The following is a 22,925-nucleotide window of genomic DNA, read 5'->3' as shown; positions in this document are numbered from 1 at the left end:
GGACAAATAATGGCCAAAGATAAACCAAGAGCTCAGGCCCACTAAAAGTCTTTGCCAAGACTACAGAATAATATATCCTTGCCCACACTTATGAATCTCCACAGTACAGCTGACTAGGGTTGTCAAAAGTACCGGTACTTCGGTACCAAGTCGGTACTAAAAATAAAAAAGTTGATGGTATCAGATTTTCATACAGATAATACTGGGTCAACCCGGTAATGACACGCTGCATGACAGGTAGTCAGTCAGGAACATTTCATGGGTGCACCATGCAACAAGAAGTCAGCTTTGGTACTGAAATAGGTACCGAGTACCGTGGAATTTTACTGGTATTGGTACCGACTACTGAAATTTTGGTACCGTGACAACCCTACAGTGGTGAAAGCCACAAAACTCATTATAGGTGAAGCTCACAGAGAGCTGAAAATGTTAAAAAGAAAAAGCACTTCTTAAACATGACATGCACTATATCAGGGTTGTCAAACATACAGTCTGCAGTCCAAGATCAGCTAGAAAATGGTTCTAAACTTGTCCAACAAATTAACTTAGCATATGTGTTCTAAATTTAAATAGTCTTGTGAACAGTAATCTAATCAAAAGATTTTTTAAGTGCTAGTTTGTTATTCCTCTAGGGGACAATAAAGAGTAATGAACCCAGAGCCAATTGAAAATCCTTCTTAGAAAGCTGACAATTAATAGCTATCAATTGCTTGAACAGCAATGGAGGAGAATACTTATGCAATCAAACTTCTGTTTTTAATTTGGAAATAATATATCTTGAAAATACACTCCCATACTTCAATGCTATAGGCTATTTTGTGTAGATGACATAATAAAATATCTGTCTTGTGTCATTCCACTAATGCAGATCAGCCATTGCTGTTGACAATTTTTCATAGGAACAGACTAATTCGTCCTTCTTTAATAGGGTTCTAATTGGTGTACAGTGCCCTAATTGATTGTTTAGTATTATTTGTCTTAATTTATGGATTTGTTTTGGCTTGCTTTCTTTTAAGTCATTAATATGAATGATTGCGTTTCAAAATTTGGCATGTTTATTTAACTGAATTAATGTTTAAACTTGACAGTGTAATTTATATGTAAAATCGCAGTAACTACAACCAATTTATGAGTAAATTAATACTTGAATAGGCCTCATTTATCAACATGGAAATGAACAGAGATTATTACAGAATTACGCCTACCTGCATTATACTTTTTGCCCTTTTTCCTAACCTGGGCATAAGTTGCATCAGCAGTTTCAGTGAAATCTCCTGGAGGATGAAACATAGACATACAAAGAAGTTTCAGAACACAAATGGAGAGCATTGCAACTGAATTACAGAAAGGGCTGGTACGTTTTAGATTTTTGATTATGATGGTCAGCACAGTGATGTACAGTGGGGGAAATAAGTATTGAACGAGTCAACTTTTTTTTCAGTAAATATATTTCCAATGAGGCTATTCATATGGAATTTTCACCAGACTTTGGAATTAACTCAAGAAATCTGCACATATAAAGAAATCCAAACATTAAAGTCCATAAATAAAGTTATGTGTAATAATGAGGAATCACACAGGAAAAAAACTATTGAACACACTAACTGAAATTTAATTAATACTTAGTGGAGAAGCCTTTGTTTGTAATGACAGCTTCAAGACGCTTCCTGTATGAAGAAATTAACGAGTCGCAGTATTCAGGTGTGATTTTGGCCCATTCTTCTAAACATATTTATAAATCTTGTTCATTTGGATTCAAGTCAGGTGATTGACTGGGCCATTCTAACATCTTGATTTTTTTTTCTCTGAAACCAACTGAGAGTTTCCTTTGCTGTATGCTTTGGATCGTTGTCCTACTGGAAGGTCCACCCACGTCTCATCTTCATCATCCTGGTGGATGGCAGCAGATTCTTCTCAAGAATGTCCTAGTAAAGTGCTCCATTCATCGTTCCTTCAACTATATTAAGTCTGCCAGTGCCATGTGATGAAAAACAGCCCCACACCATGATGCTTCCACCTCCACACTTCACTGTTGGTGTAGTGTTTTTAGGGTGATGTGCAGTACCATTTCTTCTCCAAACATGGTTTGTAGTATGACAGCCAAAAAGTGTAATTTTGCTCTCGTCTGACCAGACTACATTCTCCCAGTATTTCATAGGCTTGTCCAAATGAGTTGTAGCAAACTTTAAACGAACTTCGACATGCCTTTTCTTTAGTAATGGAGTCTTGTGGGGTGAGCGTGAGTAGTGGAGTGCATTGCCTATTATTTTCTCTGTGACGATGGCACCTGCTGCCTCCAAGTGTTTCTGGAGCTCTTTCCGAGTGGTCCTTGGCTCTTGGGCTACTCTTCTGACTATTCTTCTGACTCCCTGGTCAGTAATTTTGTGAGGAGCTCCTGTGCGTGGCCGGTTGATGACGGAGTGATGTTACTTCCACTTGCGGATAATGGCCTCAATGGTGCTTACTGGAGGATTCAGAAGTTTTGAAATACATCTGTATCCGATTCCATCAATATGTTTTGCAACAACAAGGTTGTGAAGGTCTTGGGAGAGCTCTTTGCTTTTGCCCATCATGAGATGTTTCTTGTGTTACACCTTGGTAACGAAAAGCCTTTTTATAGGCCATCAATTTACTAAACCAGCTGTGATTAATTTACACAGATAGGGGGTATAATTACTTATGGATTTCAGCTCGTTCCTTGCCTTACCTTGCCTTGGAGAATTGCTTTTTCTTTAGTGTGTTCAATAATTTTTTTCCTGTGTCATTCCACTTTATTATTTTACAACTTTAATGTTGTGAATTCTTTATATTTCCGGATTTCTTGAGTTAATACTGATGTCTGGTGAAAATTTCATGTGAATAGCCTCATTGGAAATATATTTACTGAAATAAATGTTGACATATTCAATACTTATTTCCCCCACTGTCTATACTCTGTTTTTTTCCCCTAGATTGTCTATGACATTTGAGAAATCTCCAACATAATAAAACTGTAAAGCTTACTATTGACTGAACAATTTAATAAATGGTGATAAGAGTAAAAAAAAGATCATTGAAATACTACCAAATAACTTTGTGGCATTTATGTCACAGTTGGGTGATTTGTATTGCTGTGCCATAATCCCTTTGCACATTTGTAACACCCTTTAAGATCATCTGCCAAATAACTGACTCTAAAGTAGACATATTATTTGATTGTGTTTTCCCAAAGATCTCTGTTTGCCTTTATCTTACCTTTATCTGTGTTCTGCTTCAGTTCTGAGTAAACAGTGTCAGCTCCCTCAGTGCGCTTTCCTAGTGGGCAACAGTCACTGATTTCAAACATACCATTCAGACCCTTTAACTTCCAGAGCTACAGGACATTTAACTCTTCTATTAGTTTCATTGTAAATGATTCATAGCAGGTTCTAAATACTGTGCTTCAAGATGAATAACTGGCAAATAATCCAAAGGGTTTTATCAAAAGCAAAAACATTTTGCATAAAAAAAACAAAAAAACAAAACAATACAAATTGAAATAATTTAGACCCACCTTGTTTTCTGTTTGGTTTCTTTGGTTTTTTCAGGTCAATATCAGCATAAGTCACATCATCGAGTTTGCTGGCATCATCTATAAAAGGGAACACATACAGCTTTCTTTTCTCACTCTTCATGCTTGTATAACAATCCTTTAACAAAGTTCACAATATATACATCATAACCACATGCTATTTTACAGTTCTTAACCAATTGTAGTGCCTTGTCCTAAATTCTCAGATACTGAACATAACATGAACACAATTTCCCATAAATTTTAAGTTCCTAAGACTAATGGTCACTAGATGATGCAGAAGAAAACACACTTTGCATAAACACAGTTAACCTAACTTGTCAAGCCTAACCTTCAATCTCTTGTCATACAGGTTATTTGTTGCAACCCTCCAATCCCCATAATACCAACATTATCCGTTTGTGTTAGTTTCAAGGTTTTTTTTTTTTAAGGAAGTGAATTGTAGTTGTGTTGGATTCATGTTAGTCGATTAGCTTGGTCATTCGACTTTTTGCCACTGTAGAACTCATCTGCAGTATAATCAGCCATAAGTGCATTAGTTTTAAGGGACTGACCTGAATCTAAACAGTTAAGATGCTTTTGTTCACTTCAGCCTACAGTACATCATGGTGCCGTTGTTTATAACCAAGTCATAATAAAATAATAAAATAAAAAAAATAAATAAATAAAACAAGTGATCTAATTCCACTAGCAGCTATATAGGTCCATGCCATGATACTACCTCCATCGTGTTTCACTGACACCACCACTCTTAATCACATCATCACACTATCTTAATCTTTATTGTATTTGTTTATAAGAATTTTTTTGCAGGACATTTGAGCAAAGCATCGCATGGTGTTTCTACTTTTCCATTATGTCTTATGGTAATCCTGTGCAAGAAACACACCGATTGATCATTAATAAATCATTAATCTTTAATTAGTAAACTATGTATTACCTGCTTATAAATAATGTATTACTAAACCTTAAATTAACATGTTACTGACACTTCTTTGTCTTTGAATTTGACTCAAAGTGACTCCAGGAAAAATCAAATGCAAAATCAACTGTAAATCTATTGTTAGGGGATTTTGCTAGAGAGTTTGCTTTTTTGTCACTAAATATGGGCAAGAACCATCTACATCTACAGAAAGAGGCCATTTAACTAACACTGCAGACAAACGACAGATCTGTTTTCTTAGCCTATCTTGCCTTTAAACACTTGTCAAAAACACTTGAATAACTAGTAAAATAGAGGCCATAACATTTTTTACATCCAGAGACTACATCTTGCTACAAAAATCTCACTGTCAGAGTTCAAAAGTTAGTTGTTCCCCATTGGATACACCAACGTGTGAAGAGCCAAATACATTGAGCTTCAAGATCCTGAAGCTTGAGGCCAGAAAAATGTACAAAAAAATATCAGACTGGCCCATGGCCTGGCAGAGCATCTGAATAAACAGGACCATCACTCCTAGAGATTCCATGATTTATTAAACTGTTTCTTTATATTTCATAATTAATTTAGGGTCAAATAGTGTGTGCTGGTGTACAAATTCTTACACACTGCACTGTCTATGTAACTATGGATTATTATTATTATTTTTTTAAAGTTACAGTGTGTTATGGCGGCCACTGTAACCCACCTAATGAATGTAAACATGCACTGATTTAATATCGCTATTACATTTTTACATACTACAGACGAAAATTAGTCAACAAAATGTAAATGTAAACGTAACTTTGTCATCCCATTGAAGTATCACAGGATATGTGTAAAAATGAAAAGCTGTATACAATAAGTACCACAATAAACAATATGTCCAATAAACAACATATTATATTTACCATTGGGTCTCATGTTTTTAGATGCAATCATAGAGTAAACCACATCACTTGGTCTTGATGCAGAGTCATCTGATGAGAAAAAATTTATTTAGGCTGTTTGCATGGTAAAGATCAATAGCTAGTGAACACTATTTGTTCCTATAAAAAGTCTCATGTTCTTTTAAAATAATGTGCAGTAGACAGCATTACCTTTACTGTGAGGGTTAACATTTTTCATCTCAATTTGGGAATATATCACATCATCTGGCCTTCTGACTGCATCATCTAACATAGAAAATTAATTTAGGTTAATGCAAAAGGCAAAAAAGTCAAAACAAAAGAGTTGACATGAGTTTCATGCAGTGTTCTTACCATTTTGTTTTTTTTTTCTAGTCACAACCTGTGAGTACATGCTAGTACTGCTAGAGCCAGCTGCAGAATCAACTAAAAGAGAATAAAATACAGCCATTAGAGAAGCTACTGCAATGTTGTGTTGCCAAATCTGTCTCAATTTTAGCAGCAGAAAGGGAGATAAACGATACCTGTGGTCCTGACAGCAACATTTTCATAGACATTTTCACCATCTTTTAAAGAGAAAATTCAAGACTTTAAGGGGAAAATATTATAAATAAGGGGAGAGAAAAAAACCCCTGAAAAATAAACTGGGTTTATTGTTATTTTTGACGGACCTGCAGGCTGACTGGTGTCCTGATTTACTGTAGAAGGAGGCTGATATTCTACACCTTCTCAACAGAGTAAAGAAGTGATATAAGTTAAAACATTGCCTTTACACAAGCATATCTGGTGAAACATGAACACATATTAAAAAACCCAAGAAGGGACATCACAGGAAAATATCTGCAAAAGCAAATACACCATCTGTTATCAAACCTTTTTTCTTCTTGAAGTGCAGCAGCAGGATCAGTATGATCATTAAGATGACAAACAAGAAGGCCAAACTCAGTCCTATAATTACAGCATTGGATCCGGCTGAAGCTGAAACTAGGGAAAAAGCGGAACCTGAATATCCACTTAAACAATGAATATTATTACAAATCTAACTCAAGTAAGAATGAGTTTCCTCACCTCTGATTGAAACCCAGCTTTTCGGTGACTCTCCTCTCTCTGGGTGCTTACAGTGGTAGAAACCTTCATCTGACTTTGAGACAGTACTGATGGTCATTTCTCCTGTAGTCTGGGACTGGAGAACTGAATCATCTTTATAGAAATCAACACCGGAGTCTGAGATCTTTGAGTTGCGATGTAAACAGCGTAAAGTCAGAGGACGTCCCTCAGTTACAGGATGGACAGGACTCTCCAGGATCACACTGCCATCTGTAGGAAAGAGAAAGACAACACTGAAAACATTGAGTGTCTACAATACAAGTATAATTCTCACATTCAGACCGCTATCTATCTGTTTCATGTGGCATTACTGTATGACCACACTGACATATTTATAACCATAATTAAGATTGTGGAGTAACTGACCAGTGTCTGTATATATTCTGTGGGATTGAATGATAATTCAATTTTATTCCATTCAAAAAGACCTTGATTTAGCAGCAGTCAAGCAAGAGAATCATATACCAAAAACACACTCTATTGTCTGTAATGAACACTTTATATCAGGTAAATTGGCGGTTATAACTACATGTGCTAAGCTAAATAAATTATCTGAGACAGATGTGCAGATGGTTGTATGTTTAATGTTGTTGTTTGTTGCTTTCCTCGTGGGTTTTATGAATAATAAATATATTCTTGTACATATCTGCTGGCCAAATCTACATATCTACGTAGGATACACAGTTCACTGGCTAGCTTTAGCACACAAATAATGTCACCACAAACTTTTATTTCTATTTATAAAGCTAGATAAAGTGATACTGCATTTACTTCATACTGCTAGGTTTCTGTAACTAAAGCCCTCAGACTCTTGCCCATGTGTTAAATATATATGTAAATGTCTGTGAATGGTAGATTTGGAAATGTCTATGTTGACTCCAGATCTGTATATGTTTTCCCTGGGACTTGGTATGGATCATAAATTAGGGTCATAATTATGACAGCTACAAGAAAGAGGTTATGTGAAGAACTTAGATATATAGAACATGTCTATGTTTTGTAGCCAATAGTGCTATCCTGCCTGCAACAAAAAGTCACATCATAAATCTTAAAGAACATGGAAGTAACTTAAGAACTAACTATGAGCGTAGTTTATACATTAAAGTTTTCATCATGTATTAAGGTTATGTAAATGTACAACTATGCAGTTATGTTAACCAAGGCAGAGTGACGCACAGAGAATATCACTTCATTTCGTTACAATACTTGAGAATTGATTTTTTGTAAATGTTAGGTCCAGGTATGTATATTAATCTATTACTGATGAGAACATTGAAGACTCACTGTGCAGTGTGATGTTGACAGGATTACTGCGTCTTCCAGATTCAGACTGACACCAGTAAACTCCAGTGTGTGATGTAGAGATGGAGCTGATGTTACATGTAGATCCTGAAACTGATGAACAATCAGACACTGCCTCATTGTGTGTGTATCCTCTCACTGTCCATCCAGTAGAGTCACTCTGGTCCTCACAGCTCAGTGAGAGAGAGTCAGCAGTAAAGTGTTGAGTTCTGCTGGGATTGATGATCAGAGACACTGGAGGAGATTCACCTGAAACACACACATTATATATTATGATGTTGAACAGAACAGATTAAACATGAGCGTGTCAAATAAAGCAATATATAAGAATGCTTAGATAGTATGTACTTGTCTTATTTTCAAAGAAATTTCAAATAAAAAAATATCAAAAACAAAAAAAAAAAAAATACACGAGTGTCATACAGTGTTAATCCTTTAAAGTCTGAGAAAACAGCAGTGAGTTCAGATTTAGTAACTACACACCTTTCGTAGTAGTTACTGAACACGGTGTAGGATGAGTAACTGAATAATAAACTGTCAGTTTAAAGAGTTAATTCTCACTATTTATTAACAATATACATTATGTTGAGACATGTTTATAAATCATCAAGTAATTAGATTTTAGTAATTCACTGGTCATTACTGGAGTTTATAAAATGCTCATGAAACAGTATAAAATAATAATGATTACACAACTGTAAAAGTTTCAGATTTTTTGTGCTACAAAAAATCTAAAAATGTTGTTGATTTATTTCCTTACCAGTGATGCACAGTGGCTGTAGGTTACTGTCCCGTGTGTGAAAGACTGATTCTCCTCTCTCTGCTCTGCACATATAAACTCCTGTGTGATTCACAGTAACATTAGTGAGAGTGTAGGAGCCTCCAGATCCTCTGCTGCTGTCTGAGAGGAGCTCTAAACCATACAAGACATTGCCACGATGGCCTGTTACTTCAATTAAGCCGTTTCTGTAGGGAACAGCAGTGTACCAGCTGAATGTCCAGCCTGTAGAGGAGTGTTTAACCTCACAGCTTAGAGTCACTGAGTCTCCTTCAGTCAGCCAGCGCAGTGGAGACACACTCACTACTGCCTCTGCTGCATCTGATGGACAACAAATGTAAAGAAATAAAATAAATAAAATCATACAGAGTGATAATCTTGTTACATATAATTAATGACAAGATGAAACAAACTCACACACTCACCTGATACAGTGAGTGTAACAGCATCACTGATCTCTGAGCTCTGATTGTCACTGCGTCTCCACCCTCTGCAGGTGTATTCACCACTGTTATCAGTTATAACTGAGCTGAAGCTGAACTCCTGTGTTGTGCGGTATGGGTAGAGTGTGTTATCTTTCTTATACCAGCTGTATGTCCACTCAGTGTCTCCTCCTCCCTGTATTTCACATCTGAGAGTCACAGTCTCTCCACTGAACACATGTTTATCAGGCTTTATAATCACCACAGCTTTAGGACTCTCTGTAAGAAAATTACACTGATATAATACACAGATTAGATCTCAGCACTATTATTAAATCAGAAGCAACATTTGTAGATGGGATTCTGATTTAAGATAACCACATTCAGTGCACATAAATCATCTGTACATTTTCAGGCTATTTCTACTGAACCATCATTTAATAACAACTGAACAACTGAAATGATGATGTACATTTTCCTACAAAAATACTTGTTTCTTTTTTAAATTAAATAAACTCATTACAAACTTCAGAACTAATAAAGTATGTTGATATTTGAATGTATGTTAATTATATTAAATATGATCATATTTAAATTTTTGTTAATAATAATATAATAATATTTCTTTTTGTTAAGTACAGAAATTAAAAGAGCGAAAAAAAAGTGAATCTTCAGTGTGAAGTCAGCAAAATAAGAGATTAAACTAAGTGTAGCACATTAAAGATAAGGTCATATGCTAAAAATGACTAATTTACTGAGTAAAAACGATCTTTCTATTTGAAATGCTGCATTTCACTTAAGCTAAGTGACAATAACTAGGACATACACTTACTGTATTTACTCATCATCACTCAATGCATATGTAAGGGGGTTAAATAAACCATTATACTGTAGACAGGTCAGTGAAGTTCATGCAAAAGACCGTTTTATCCAAAATTAGCATACAGTTAGTGCTGTTAAAGTAGTGTGTCTGCTACAAGGCGATGTATTTCTTTCATATATATGTACAAAAATATACAAATGGATGATGTGGTGTAAATTTAGGTTAATAATAATAATGACTTTCATATAGTTTGTGGATCATTAATGAACAGATGAAAAGGTGATTATTGTTTTGAAATATAGAATAATTAAGTATATTGTATATTGAGTACACTGAAAAGTGTATTTGTACATTGGAGCATGTTAATCAATGTGTTTATTACAGATTCAGGGATATGTAAATGATGTGTAGTCTTAAATAACTATACTATACGATCACTGGCTCTCTGCTATGATGTATGATGTTGATATAGGACTTATACTCTTGTAAGTTTTTCTTTAATAGTTGGAAGTTTGCAGTCCGTGTTTTGATAAGGACACAGCAGATTGTGCTGTTCCCTGCTGTGGGCTGGCTAGACTGGTCCTTTGTTCAATTATGCACATTTGTGTGGTTGCTGAACTCATTGCAGGCTGCCATTGATGCAATATGTGATCATTCCACACGCTGAGAATAAAAGCTACCCATCAGCCTTCAAACTATGGAGTCTGATTTGTGAGAAAGTGAGGGAAGGAACGCTTGAACACAGAACAGACGGGGAAACACGTGTTTTCACGAACGATCACGCTCTAATCTTTTTCAGCCTTTCAGATTCTGCACCATCATTAACAAAACTTTGACTCTCTTCTGCATTCATTCACACTCAGACAGGTCTCGACTCGAGAAACTCAGCATGTGTGCTTTTTCTTTGTATGTAGTTGTGTAGATATAACTTATGCTGTGTTACTACCAAGCTGTACTGTTAACATGCTTTGTGCTGTGCAGTCTCTTACTCACCAGTAACATTTACCCAGAGTGCATCACTGTAGTGTGTGTAGTAGACTGGGTTTCCTCTTCCAGCTCTGCACCTGTACTGACCTCCATCAGAGACTCTAACTGAGCTGATGGTGTAGTGGTGTGTTTCAGTTTCAGTCTCAGTGCTCTGTGTGGGTTTGATCCAGTAAAACTTCCATCCAGCAGACTGCGGCGTCAGTGTACAGGACAGATTCACTGAGTTTCCTGTCAGTACATCTCCTTTAAGGCTTGATGTGAGTTCAGGTTTAGGTTTTTCTGTTAGAAATGAAACACAAGTTCAGGATGTGAAGTCTTTACTACACTAATCACTTCTACAGTACAACATGTTATTAATGTCTCTGTGATGATTGTAGTTTCAGATAAACAATAATTAGCCCTATATAAATCTTCTTTAAATAAAGAAGAAATTAAAAATAAATAAATAAATAATTTATAGAAAAAAAAAAAATCATATTCACTAAAAAGGGAATTATTTACTAAAAAGAGAAGATTAGACCAAATGCACATCCTTAGATGATGTGATTCTTCTGTTCATCAGCATTGTGTGGTTTATACTAAGTAAATAATTTAATAAATAAATAAGACTATTTACAAAAATGAATGTTTTTCTCTTTGATTAGCACATACTCAGATGAACATAGCCTTCAGTCTTGCTGTACAAAGATGATGCATTCTTTTGATACATATATATTTCTCTTATAGTGGAAATTAGTAATAAAAAAGAAAGTGAACAAAACTGAAAACAGCAAAAAGAACTTGTTCAATAATTTTTTTTATTTCAGATCGTAAGTTAAGGCGGCAATTTTATTAGACATGCTTTATATTGTATTTGTACAATGCTGTTCTAAAATCTTAGAAGTTTATATGAAATTCAAAAATGTTCTTCAACCATTTAAACACTTTATTCTTTTTATTACAAGTTTAATTATAATAAGTTACTGTGATTTGCAGTCAGAGTTTATTAAAGTGAGTTCACTGACAGCATTAGAGCATCTAACATACTGTGTTCTATACAAAATACACCTCTACACTTTTCACTGTTAATGGAATAAACAATATGTGAGATAAAACACACTCACCTGATACAGTCAGTGTAACAGCATCACTGGTCTGTGTGTATTCTGGGTCTGATGACTGTGTTCCTTTACATGTATAATCACCCTTATTAGACTCTTCAATATCAGTGATTGTGTGTGTTTTCTTTCCTGCAGCATCACTGAGTTCTTCATTATTTCTATACCAGAGGTAACGCCAGGATTCTCCAGTCTGTATCTCACATGTGAGAGTGACGGTTTCCCCAATGAACACACGCTCAGCTGGCTGTACTTTCACTGCAGGCTTTGGTCTCGCTATAGAAACATAGCACAACATTTTAAACACATACAGAATCAATTAAACATATAATATACTTACATAATTACACAATTATAATACTTCTTTAAACAATTACTAAAATAATTCCTAATTTTAAGTTTGTAGTGAAAAAGTAGAAAACATGGCGTACCTCTCACTGTAATTGTGGCTAGATCACTGTACGCTGAGTCGTAGTTTCCCCTGCGTGCTTTACAGTCATACTTTGTTACTCCTACATTAGAGACTGTTACACTGAGTGTGTTGGTGTCTGTGGTTCCAGGAGACAGGGGATTTAATTCCTGATAATCTTTGTACCAGAGAAAAGTCCATCCAGTAGACAGCAGATTACAGGTCAGAGTAACTCTGTCTCCAGTGTAGACGGAGCTCTGAGGATTTACACTCACAGTCGGTTTGGGTTTTTCTGTTGATATGAAATGATGAAGAGTCGCTTTTACATTTACAACATAAGCAGTAGTTTTATCTTTGTGTCTAATTAAGCAATTAGATACAGTGTTTACTGTAAAGTTTACAGTGAGTTTATATGCAGTATATTGTTTACAAAAAAGAAATTAATGACTGAACTGAAGTGTAAAGGTCACTGTATTGCCCCTGTGCTTTTCCACAATGTTTTATAAATCGTTTATCAAATTCTGAACCACGCTGCACACATTAATGTCTTTTTGTTTTAATGTCATTAAATCGTTTAACTCTTTACTGTAAAAGCACAGCAGTGAAACTTTGGCAGTAGAATCTATTTAAATCTATTTATATAATCTATTTTTTAAATTAAATAATTAAATAATTATTATATATAATTATATATTATACATAATAAAAAGTTTTTTTAATTAAATAATTACTGTTTTGAATGTCCCGAGATTCATGGCTTGTTATTTTATGAATGTAAGCGAGGGATAAAAAAACAAACGAACATGGATTTTGATTATTTATTTATAAAGACCAATTTGTTTTATTTATAATTAATTTTGAATTAATTAATTAATTACAATTAATGTTTGAAAATTGAGGATAAGAGAACGTTAGGGGACGTGAGGGGAACGTTCTACAAACCTTAAAACAATTTTATATTTCTGTAAAGAAAATGTTCCTGGCTAACCAAAAACAAACCTTAAAAATGTATGTTCTGGGAACCAAAAATTGTAAACTGGGTACAGAGCAATGGCAATGCATATTTTTTTCTTCAAACTGGATATCAAACTTTCATTTTTGGGATGTCCACAAAGTAATCCCACACTGCTGATTTTAATTTCTTTTTCGGCAGGGGATGGGGATATCAGCATCGCTTCTCCCTGATATTTTCTCTACTGTCTGTCTGTCTGTGTGTGTGTGTGTGTGTGTGTGTGTGTCTGTGTAGCAAGTTAATGAGTCAGACAAGCAGTCGAGGAGTAAAGGAGATGTGCGTGTGCAGGTGAGATTCTCCGTCCGGTTAGTTTTTTTCAATACCGTAGATGAGCAAATGTACATGGTATGATAACCGTCAATTTTCATACCGCGGTATAACGTGAAACCGGTATCCCACTGCAACCCTACTTTCAACACAGTCAACAAAATCAAAACACTCAACGGAAACTGGTCTGTCCCAGGCTCACAGCTTTCACTCTGTCAATGTTAAGTTCACGCTGTGTGTGTCAGTGTGTGTTGTGTGTATCTAGCAAACACCGCCAGCTATCTCACACTCCCTTTCTCTCTCACCAGTTACAGGACTCCTGAAGGCACAAAGAGACACCAACCACGCCCTCACTACCTCATATATGAACACAGTACTCGAAGTAGAAAGCTCTGCATACTCAGTAGGAGGTCTATGTAACCTTCTGTATTTCCCAGTGTACCTTAATCTCCTGCATATTTACATATTTAATAAAAACATAATGTAATGCAGATATAATCCATCAATGCCTTATTTAACCATAGTTGTGGGGTCTTTCAATCATCCATTATTACATCCATCATATCCCTTCACTTTTCCTCTCTCCACTTATTATATTTAAGACCGTCACAGTTAAACTGAACTCTGTGCTGTTCCATATGACCTTCTCATGTGTGGAGGTGGGGAGGATGTCATCACCTTATAGGAGGAATTTGTGATAACTTACCAAGGAAGACTGAGTAAGCAACAGGATCTGAGTCCCCACACAGTGCTTTCAGCCTCTGTATGCCCTAGTCAGCTGGTATGTTTGTACCTACAGTGCTGCTTGAAAGTTTGTAAACTATTTAGAATGGTCTATTTCTGCTTAAAAATTACATTACATTACAATGCATTCACCATTACATTCAGTTATACAAACAGTACTGCACGAAGTACAAAGTAACACAAGGGCTTTAAATAGCAAACATAATCAAGCTGGAACACAGACAGATGGGGCAAATAAAGACACACCCTCCAACATCAACCAATGCGTAAACAGGAGGAGGACCAAAACCAAAACAAAGGAACGTGTCCATATGCAACAGTTCAGTCTCGTGCATGCGCGCTCTCTACAGCCGCCCGTGCATGTCGACGCTGCAGCGCCATCTGCCGGCGAGAGCGTGACAATGTGACCTTGAAGTAATCCAAAAGTAATCAGATTACATTACTGTCATATTGTGATACTTGGATTATGTTACTGATTACATTTTTATGAAGTACATTGTAACTGTAAAGAAATACATTTTTAAAGTAACCCTCCCGATCCTGATGATATCACATGAATGAAGTCGTCATTTCTATCAAGCACTTCCACTACAAGTCCTCAGTAACATAAGATTTTACGTTCACTTATCAAGCCAGAAAAACATGCAGAATCATGACAGTAGCATCAGCTTGACTATTAGGTGACAAACATGTTTCTTATACATATCAATTATTTCCTAACAATTTAAAATAAATTCAAAGGTGAAATGATGTTTCACTTTTCTATTTTAAAGACTAATTCACTTCAGTCCTGTCTTGAGCAGTACTGAAGTGAATTAGTCTTTAAAATAGAAAAGTGAAAATTAAGAGTAAACAGACGGAAGGAAGCTGTAAAGTTGTTGTAATGAGACTCAGTTACAGTGTAGCTCATTGAAAAAAATCTGGAACAAATCTGAAAGCTGGAATTATTGATATACTTTACATATAAAAAAAATGATAATAGCATATTATAACAAAAACTAATAACATAAACTCACACACTCACCTGATACAGTGAGTGTAACAGGAGCACTGATCTCTGAGCTCTGAGAGTCACTTCTCCTCCCTCTGCAGGTGTATTTACCTCTGTCAGAGTCTGTAACTGATCTGATGCTGAACTCCTGTGTTGTGTGGTGTAGGTTCTCTGTGTAATCATTCTTCTTCCAGCTGTATGTCCACTGAGTGTCTCCTCCTCCCTGTATGTTACACCTGAGAGTCACAGTCTCTCCTTTGTACACCTGTGTACCAGGCTCTATAATCACCACAGGTTGAGGACTCTCTGTGTTGAAAAAAAGAAAAGAAAATCACTATTTCTTTATGTATGAATTAATTCCCGAGAGCATTATGTAAATGATAGGTAAGATTTTAAAATGGAATACAGTATATCTGCCTCACATGTAAATGATTAAGTTCTGTCAGAGGTGGACTGAGTCATTTTAACAATCACTACTAATGAAGTAAATGTAGATCACAGTTAGGAAAACTGACTCAAACCTAAAATTAATCAAGTTACTGTTCTGATCATTTAGATCTTTTTCACTACTGATTCATGTCTGAGTTACAGTGTGTTGCTGTCCTGTTTTCCTGAATATTCATCTTTAGGAACACTGAGTGACAGCAAGTGAACAAGAACTAAAGGTAAAAGCATACACAATAATACTAGAAATAACTGACTGAGTAATAATTTTAATCACAGTTTTAACAGGTCTATTTAATAAAAAAAAGAAACAATAGTGCTAGAAAACAATCATTCTGATGTACACATCCTTACTCATCACAGCATGTCTACACACACACACACTAGGGATGTCACGAAAACCGATACTTCGGTACCAAGTGGTACCAACATTCCTTAAAACGTGACGGTACTTGTTTTACTGCAGTACTGTTAGTACCGATTGGTAACGAAAGTACCAGGGTTGCGATTTTTCCGGACCTGATGGGGGCAGCAAATACGCACAAGTGTTTTATTCGGTCCACAAGGGGTAAAGAAGAAGAAGAAGAACGCCTACAAGCACACGGGAAAAAAACTACAGAAGATTAGCTTAGCTTAACAAGTTCAGTTCCACCCTGACTCGATGGGAGGAAAGAGAGGAAAGCTAGTATCGGTTTCCGGTGTGCAACCGATGCTATCGTTCATTTCAAACAAAGGAGGAAACACCTGGAATTTGGCGAAGCACCTGAAAGACGGTCCTATATTATGTTTGTTTGATGCATTTGTATTATGGCCGTGAAATCAGATAACGTTATGCGCCATGTAATGTTTGCGATAGCCATTTATTTGTTAACAACTCTAACACATTGCACTGTTATAAACTACCTCCTAATGGGCCACCATGCATCGCTATTCAACCCATGTCCTGTCAGCTAAATGTAGCCTAATGTCACTAATAATTATTCACATGTTCATGCTTTTAATAAATCTTTTTTATTTAAACTAATGCTTGCATTCAGAGTATAAGGTGTGTGTGTGTGTGTGTGTGTGTGTGTGTGTGTGTGTGTGTGTGTGTGTGTGTGTGCACGTTTAGGAGTGCACCTCCACTCACTGTAACTAAATAACTAAATATATAACTAAAATACCCTCCCCCTCTCTCTCTCTCTCTCCCCCTCTCCATCTCTTTGCCAGTATCAGCTAGAGGAGGATGTCCTCCAGGAGAGTTTTTTTTACCACACCGTGGTATCGACTTTGGTATCAAGTATCGTGTACTTTTGGTGGTATCGGTACCGACTTCTAGATTTTTGGTATCGTGACATCCCTAAGACACACACACACACACACCCACACACACACACACCTGTTATTAATCTTTCTCATTCTTTCATATTCTACAGCCTCCTAAGCGTGGTTCACACTGCACACACACACACACACACACACACACACCTGTTATTAATCTTTCTCATTCTTTCAGATTCTACAGCCTCTTAAGCGTGGTTCACACTGCACAGACAGACGCCGACAATCACCATCTTTTAAAAGTCGGCCGTTGGATTTAGAATGCTGGGAAACACGACTGTCATGTTCACACTGCCCCCAACACACACCAACAAACTTTTTTATGGGCCGTCGACTGGTTTAAAAATGGATGATCCTTTTACCAAAATCAAAATCTTAAAATTTCTCATGTCTTTACGTGTTGTTCTTTCACCTGAAAAGATGAAGAGTGAAATGAAAGAGATTGTGGGTGAAGACGTGGTTGTGATGTGAGAGACAGGGTGCTTATTCACATTTATACAGAGAACAGCAGACAGAGAATGTGCAAAGCTTTCAAAATTTTGCTCGATTTGTCCAGGACTGCTGTAGACCCGGAGACTTTTTCTTTAGCCCCAAATAATTCTCCACTTGGAGCAGTTTGTCACTACGTAACTGAACATCAGTAAAAGAAGACGGCAGCGTTGTAATTTTATATCTTCAGTGAAGGGAGTGTTGGATTTTATCTTCAGTGAACGAGGACAAAACCAAAATATGTGGAAATACCCATGTCTTATTGGCTGACAGCTCTCAATTCTGCCAAACACTAGCTCACAGTCAGAGTGAGGGGGAAAAATTGATTTACACCAATACATCCTCTGATGCTGAGCAGGAAAACAAGGTGTGTAAATGTCTATATGAGTTCCAAGTTACATGAACATGATATCAGCAGAGTATAAGGACAGATAACGTATTTTGCACAGCACTGTAGCAGCTAAACCCATACACTGATAGCTTAGTTAGCTTAGCTTGTCTAGCGACACCAAACTAGCCTAGTCTCCTGTTAGATAGCCAGTTTTATATTTTATCAGTCTGGTAGTCCTGCAAACAGTGATAACACCCGAAGCAAGTTTTATTATAAATACACCTTTTTTGTCCAAATTTAAAATTGTTTAAGCAACTAACTCTCACATGCAAGAACAAATTCATGGAAACAGTTTATTTAGAAGTATGTGAACTAGCACCTAGTGCACAGGCTTTTGTGTTTGCAGGAACACTTGCCGTATCATCATGACAATGGTTCGTGCCCAGGTCAGAGTACGTCCAGAGTTGGAAAATCATACCAGACTGCTTAGACTGTAAACAACCGACAGACAAACACAAAATTTGTCGGAAATACATTACATCCCAGCTTGGAAGGAAGTTGGGGTCAGAGCGCAGGGCCAACCATGATATGGAACACCTGCAGTAGATAGGGTTAAAAGGCTTGTTCAAGGGCCCAACAGTGGCAGCTTGAACCCCAGACCTTCTGATCAGTAACCCAGAGCCTTAACTGTTAAGCCACCACTACTGAGAGAGTTAACACACAGGCGTCTGTCTGTGCAGTGTGAACCGGGCTTTACACTCAGTGGTTCAGTATAAAAGTTCGACCCTCGTCCTCTTCACTCATTCACACTCAGGCAGGTCTCCACTCGAGCATGTTGATGTTTCTGAAGCAGTAACTTTATGAAGCCCCTTTTACAGCCTCTGAGCAGCTTGTTAAAAGAGTTTTACAGGTTTTGGTGACATTTTCTACCAAAGCTAAACTAGTGTTGTTCCACTTGCTTTCCAGCTCACCTCACACCAGCCCTGCTCAGCCGTGCTCACACTGTCTCTCTCTAACTTTAATAACATGATTTAGCTGAAAGAGTTCTCTGTATGTAGCTGTGTAAATGTTGCTATATTGTGACTCTGCTCACATGTTGTTTATATGTTCAGTGTTGTGCAGAATCACTTAACAGAAAGTCTCTTACTCACCAATAACATTTACCCAGAGTGCATCACTGTAGTGTGTGTAGTAGACTGGGTTTCCTCTTCTAGCTATGCACTTGTAATAACCTCGATCATAGACACTAACTGATCTGATGGTGTAGAGGTGTGTTTTTGTCTCAGTCTGACGGCTCCGTGTGGGTTCGGTCCAGTAAAACTTCCATCCAGCAGACTGCGGCTTCAGTGTACAGTACAGAGTCACTGAGTTTCCTGTCAGTGCAGCTCCTTTAAGGCTTGATGTGAGTTCAGGTTTAGGTTTTTCTGTTAGAAATGAAACACAAGTTCAGGATGTGAAGTCTTTACTACACTAATCACTTCTACAGTAAAACAGTATTACTCTCTCTGTGATGTCACTAAACATCTTATGACTACTTTCAAATTATTTACAATTTTCAGTTAGTAAAATGATGAGAATGAAAATAGGGATATTAAATGTAAAGCTTCACTGAGACTGAAGTGAGGGTCAGAAAATAACTGCTGTGTGATGATGCAGGTCTCTAATCTCTCTCTACTCTACATCAATTTATTTTTATGGGGGAATAGAGTAGGGTTGCAGCGGTATGAGATTTGAACGGTACGATAACGTCTCAGAAAATATCACGGTTTCACAGTATTACACTATTATTATTATTATTATTATTATTATTATTATTTACAGTGACCCTTAAAGAAATGAAAACTGAAGATTTTTTGTTTGAATTAACACTATTATAATTGAAACCTGAAATTTTTTTTTTTTGGTTAAATAAATAAATAAATAAGTAAAACAATCCCTTGTGAAAATAAATAAAATAAATAATAAACTAGGAGGAAAAAAGGATCAGGACCTGCTGTGGCTTTGTTTGGAACTATTTTCGCTGGTGAAATGGAACAAAAACAGACAATATTGAGTCTAAAATGTAAGTCACTTAATATTAACTTATTGTTTACGTTAGTGTAGCATGTTAAATTAACTACAAAATGAAAAATAACATCAGCTGTGTGAGCTTTAATGTAGGTGTGTAACAGCCAGACTGCTCTCTCTCTCTCTCTCACACACACACACACACACACACACACACACACATACAGTCACACACACTCACACACACACACACTCACACACACGTACACTCACACACACTCACACACACTCGTGCGCACACACTCTCTGACACACAAACACTGTTTCCATGTTTCCATCAACATATTTTTATGAGAATTTTGGGATATCTCATAAAAAATGCTGGATGGAAGCACCAGATATGAATAAATCTCCAAAATGCGCATTAAAAAGTTATGTGCTCAATTGAGGCAGATAATATTTTTATCTGATAAGAAAACATGCACATAAACTACCATGGAACACATTTAATGAATAAATTCCCCGATGCACATCAAACAAGTCATGTGTCTTTTCCTCAACAAATCATGTGATTGGATAACTGGCTGATGTGATTGGATGTGATTGGACATACAGCGTATGGTGCCAGCTTATACCCAGCAAACACAGAACGTTCCCCTCACGTTAGCATTTGGTTCCTGTTTTTTTTTTTTTTTTAAACCAAATAATATTCTAGGGACATTTTCTTTAGGTTCTTTTTTTTATTATTATTTATTTTTATTTATTTTTTTTTTTACCAAAAACACTTAATTCCTGCATCTTTTATTACAAGTTTTATTATAATAAGTTACTGTGATTTGCAGTCAGAGTTTATTAAAGTGAGTTCACTGACAGCATTAGAGCATCTAGCATACTGTGTTCTATACAAAATACACCTCTACACTTTTCACTGTTAATGGAATAAACAATATGTGAGATAAAACACACTCACCTGATACAGTCAGTGTAACAGCATCACTGGTCTGTGTGTATTCTGGGTCTGATGACTGTGTTCCATTACATGTATAATCACCTTTATCAGAGTCTTTAATATCAGTGATTGTGTGTGTTTTCTTTCCTGCAGCATCACTGAGTTCTTCATTATTTCTATACCAGAGGTAACGCCAGGATTCTCCAGTCTGTACCTCACATGTGAGAGTGACGGTTTCCCCAATGAACACACGCTCAGCTGGCTGTACTTTCACTGCAGGCTTTGGTCTCGCTATAGAAACATAGCACAACATTTTAAACACATACAGAATCAATTAAACATATAGTATAGTTACATAATTACACAATTATAATACTTATTTAAACAATTACTAAAATAATTCCTAATTTTAAATCTGTAGTGAAAAAGTAGAAAACATGACGTACCTCTCACTGTAATTGTGATTGGATCACTGTACGCTGAGTCGTAGTTTCCCCTGCGTGCTTTACAGTAGTACTGTGTTCCTCCTTCATTAGAGACTGTTACATTGAGTGTGTTGTTGTCTGTGGTTCCAGGAGACAGGGGATTTGATTTCTGATAATCTTTGTACCAGAGAAAAGTCCATCCAGTAGACAGCAGATTACAGGTCAGAGTAACTCTGTCTCCAGTGTAGACGGAACTCTGAGGATTTACACTCACAGTCGGTTTGGGTTTTTCTGTTGATATGAAATGATGAAGAGCCGCTTTTACATTTACAACATAAGCAGTAGTTTTATCTTTGTGTCTAATTAAGCAATTAGATACAGCTTTATTTGTAAAAGTTACAGTGATGTGACTTTTTTTCATAGTTTATAGTACATTGTTTATAAAAAAGAATTCAAATGATTGAACTGATTTGTGAAGGTCACTGTATATTGAGTCTAAAATGTAAGTCACTTAATATTAGCTTATTGTTTACGTTAGCATAGCATGATAAATTAACTACTGAATGATAAATAACATCAGCTGTGTGAGCTTTTAAAATAATGTTCCATGATTATTAACATATACTGTAGGTGTGTAACAGCGCAACCAGACTGCTCTCTCTCTCTCGCTCTCTCACACACACACACACACACACACACACACACACACACACTCACACACATACACTCAGATCGAAGTCAATAACCATATTGCCTTCCGCATATTTTTATGAGAATTTTGGGATATCTCATAAAAATGCTGGATGGAAGCACCAGATATGAATAAAATCTCCAAAATGCGCATTAAAAAAGTTATGTGCTCAATTGAGGCAGATAATATTTTTATCTGATAAGAAAACATGCACGTAAACTACCATGGAACACATTTAATGAATAAATTCCTCGATGCACATCAAACAAGTCATGTGTCTTTTCCTCAACAAATCATGTGATTGGATAACTGGCTGATGTGATTGGATGTGATTGGACATTCAGCGCATGGCGCCAGCTTATACCCAGCAAACACAGAACATTCCCCTCACGTTAGCATTTGGTTCCTGTTTTTGTTTTGTTTTTGTTTTTTTAAACCAAATAATGTTCTAGGGACATTTTCTTTAGGTTTTTTTTTTTTTTTTTTTACCAAAAACACTTAATTCCTGCATCTTTTAATATAAATTTTATTATAATAAGTTACTGTGATTTGCAGTCAGAGTTTATTAAAGTGAGTTCACTGACAGCATTAGAGCATCTAGCATACTGTATTCTATACAAAATACACCTCTACACTTTTCACTGTTAATGGAATAAACAATATGTGAGATAAAACACACTCACCTGATACAGTCAGTGTAACAGCATCACTGGTCTGTGTGTATTCTGGGTCTGATGACTGTGTTCCATTACATGTATAATCACCTTTATCAGAGGTTTTAACCTTAGAGATTGTGTGTGTTTTCTTTCCTGCAGCATCACTGAGTTCTTCATTATTTCTATACCAGAGGTAACGCCAGGATTCTCCAGTCTGTATCTCACATGTGAGAGTGACGGTTTCCCCAATGAACACACGCTCAGCTGGCTGTACTTTCACTGCAGGCTTTGGTCTCG

The 22,925-nt window shown here is 36.4% G+C and overlaps 2 protein-coding genes across 2 annotated transcripts; both read right to left on the bottom strand.

Annotated features, from left to right (window-relative positions):
• Positions 1–377: 377 nt before the first annotated feature.
• On the bottom strand, positions 378–12,691 carry LOC128610361 (Fc receptor-like protein 5; the record flags this gene model as incomplete). Its single annotated transcript, XM_053629624.1, has 16 exons — positions 378–1,274; positions 3,235–3,294; positions 3,533–3,610; positions 5,381–5,449; positions 5,570–5,644; positions 5,732–5,803; positions 5,902–5,943; positions 6,049–6,102; positions 6,251–6,361; positions 6,446–6,694; positions 7,769–8,035; positions 8,547–8,885; positions 8,990–9,265; positions 10,803–11,075; positions 11,900–12,169; positions 12,325–12,691. Coding segments are annotated over 16 exons (2,721 nt in total), but the record flags the coding sequence as incomplete, so codon positions are not given.
• Positions 12,692–14,862: 2,171 nt separating this feature from the next.
• On the bottom strand, positions 14,863–22,030 carry LOC128610730 (carcinoembryonic antigen-related cell adhesion molecule 5-like). The gene is made up of 5 exons (XM_053630147.1): positions 22,007–22,030; positions 21,303–21,537; positions 20,878–21,147; positions 19,052–19,324; positions 14,863–15,622 (listed from the first exon to the last, which is right to left on the bottom strand). Exons 1-5 carry the CDS (start codon positions 22,028–22,030, stop codon positions 15,324–15,326), a joined length of 1,101 nt encoding a protein of 366 aa, XP_053486122.1. The 3' UTR covers positions 14,863–15,323.
• Between the last annotated feature and the right edge of the window lie 895 nt (positions 22,031–22,925).

Source organism: Ictalurus furcatus, chromosome 7, assembly GCF_023375685.1.
Source record: "Ictalurus furcatus strain D&B chromosome 7, Billie_1.0, whole genome shotgun sequence".
Classification (NCBI taxonomy): domain Eukaryota; kingdom Metazoa; phylum Chordata; class Actinopteri; order Siluriformes; family Ictaluridae; genus Ictalurus; species Ictalurus furcatus.
This window is presented reverse-complemented; position numbering and strand designations above follow the sequence as displayed.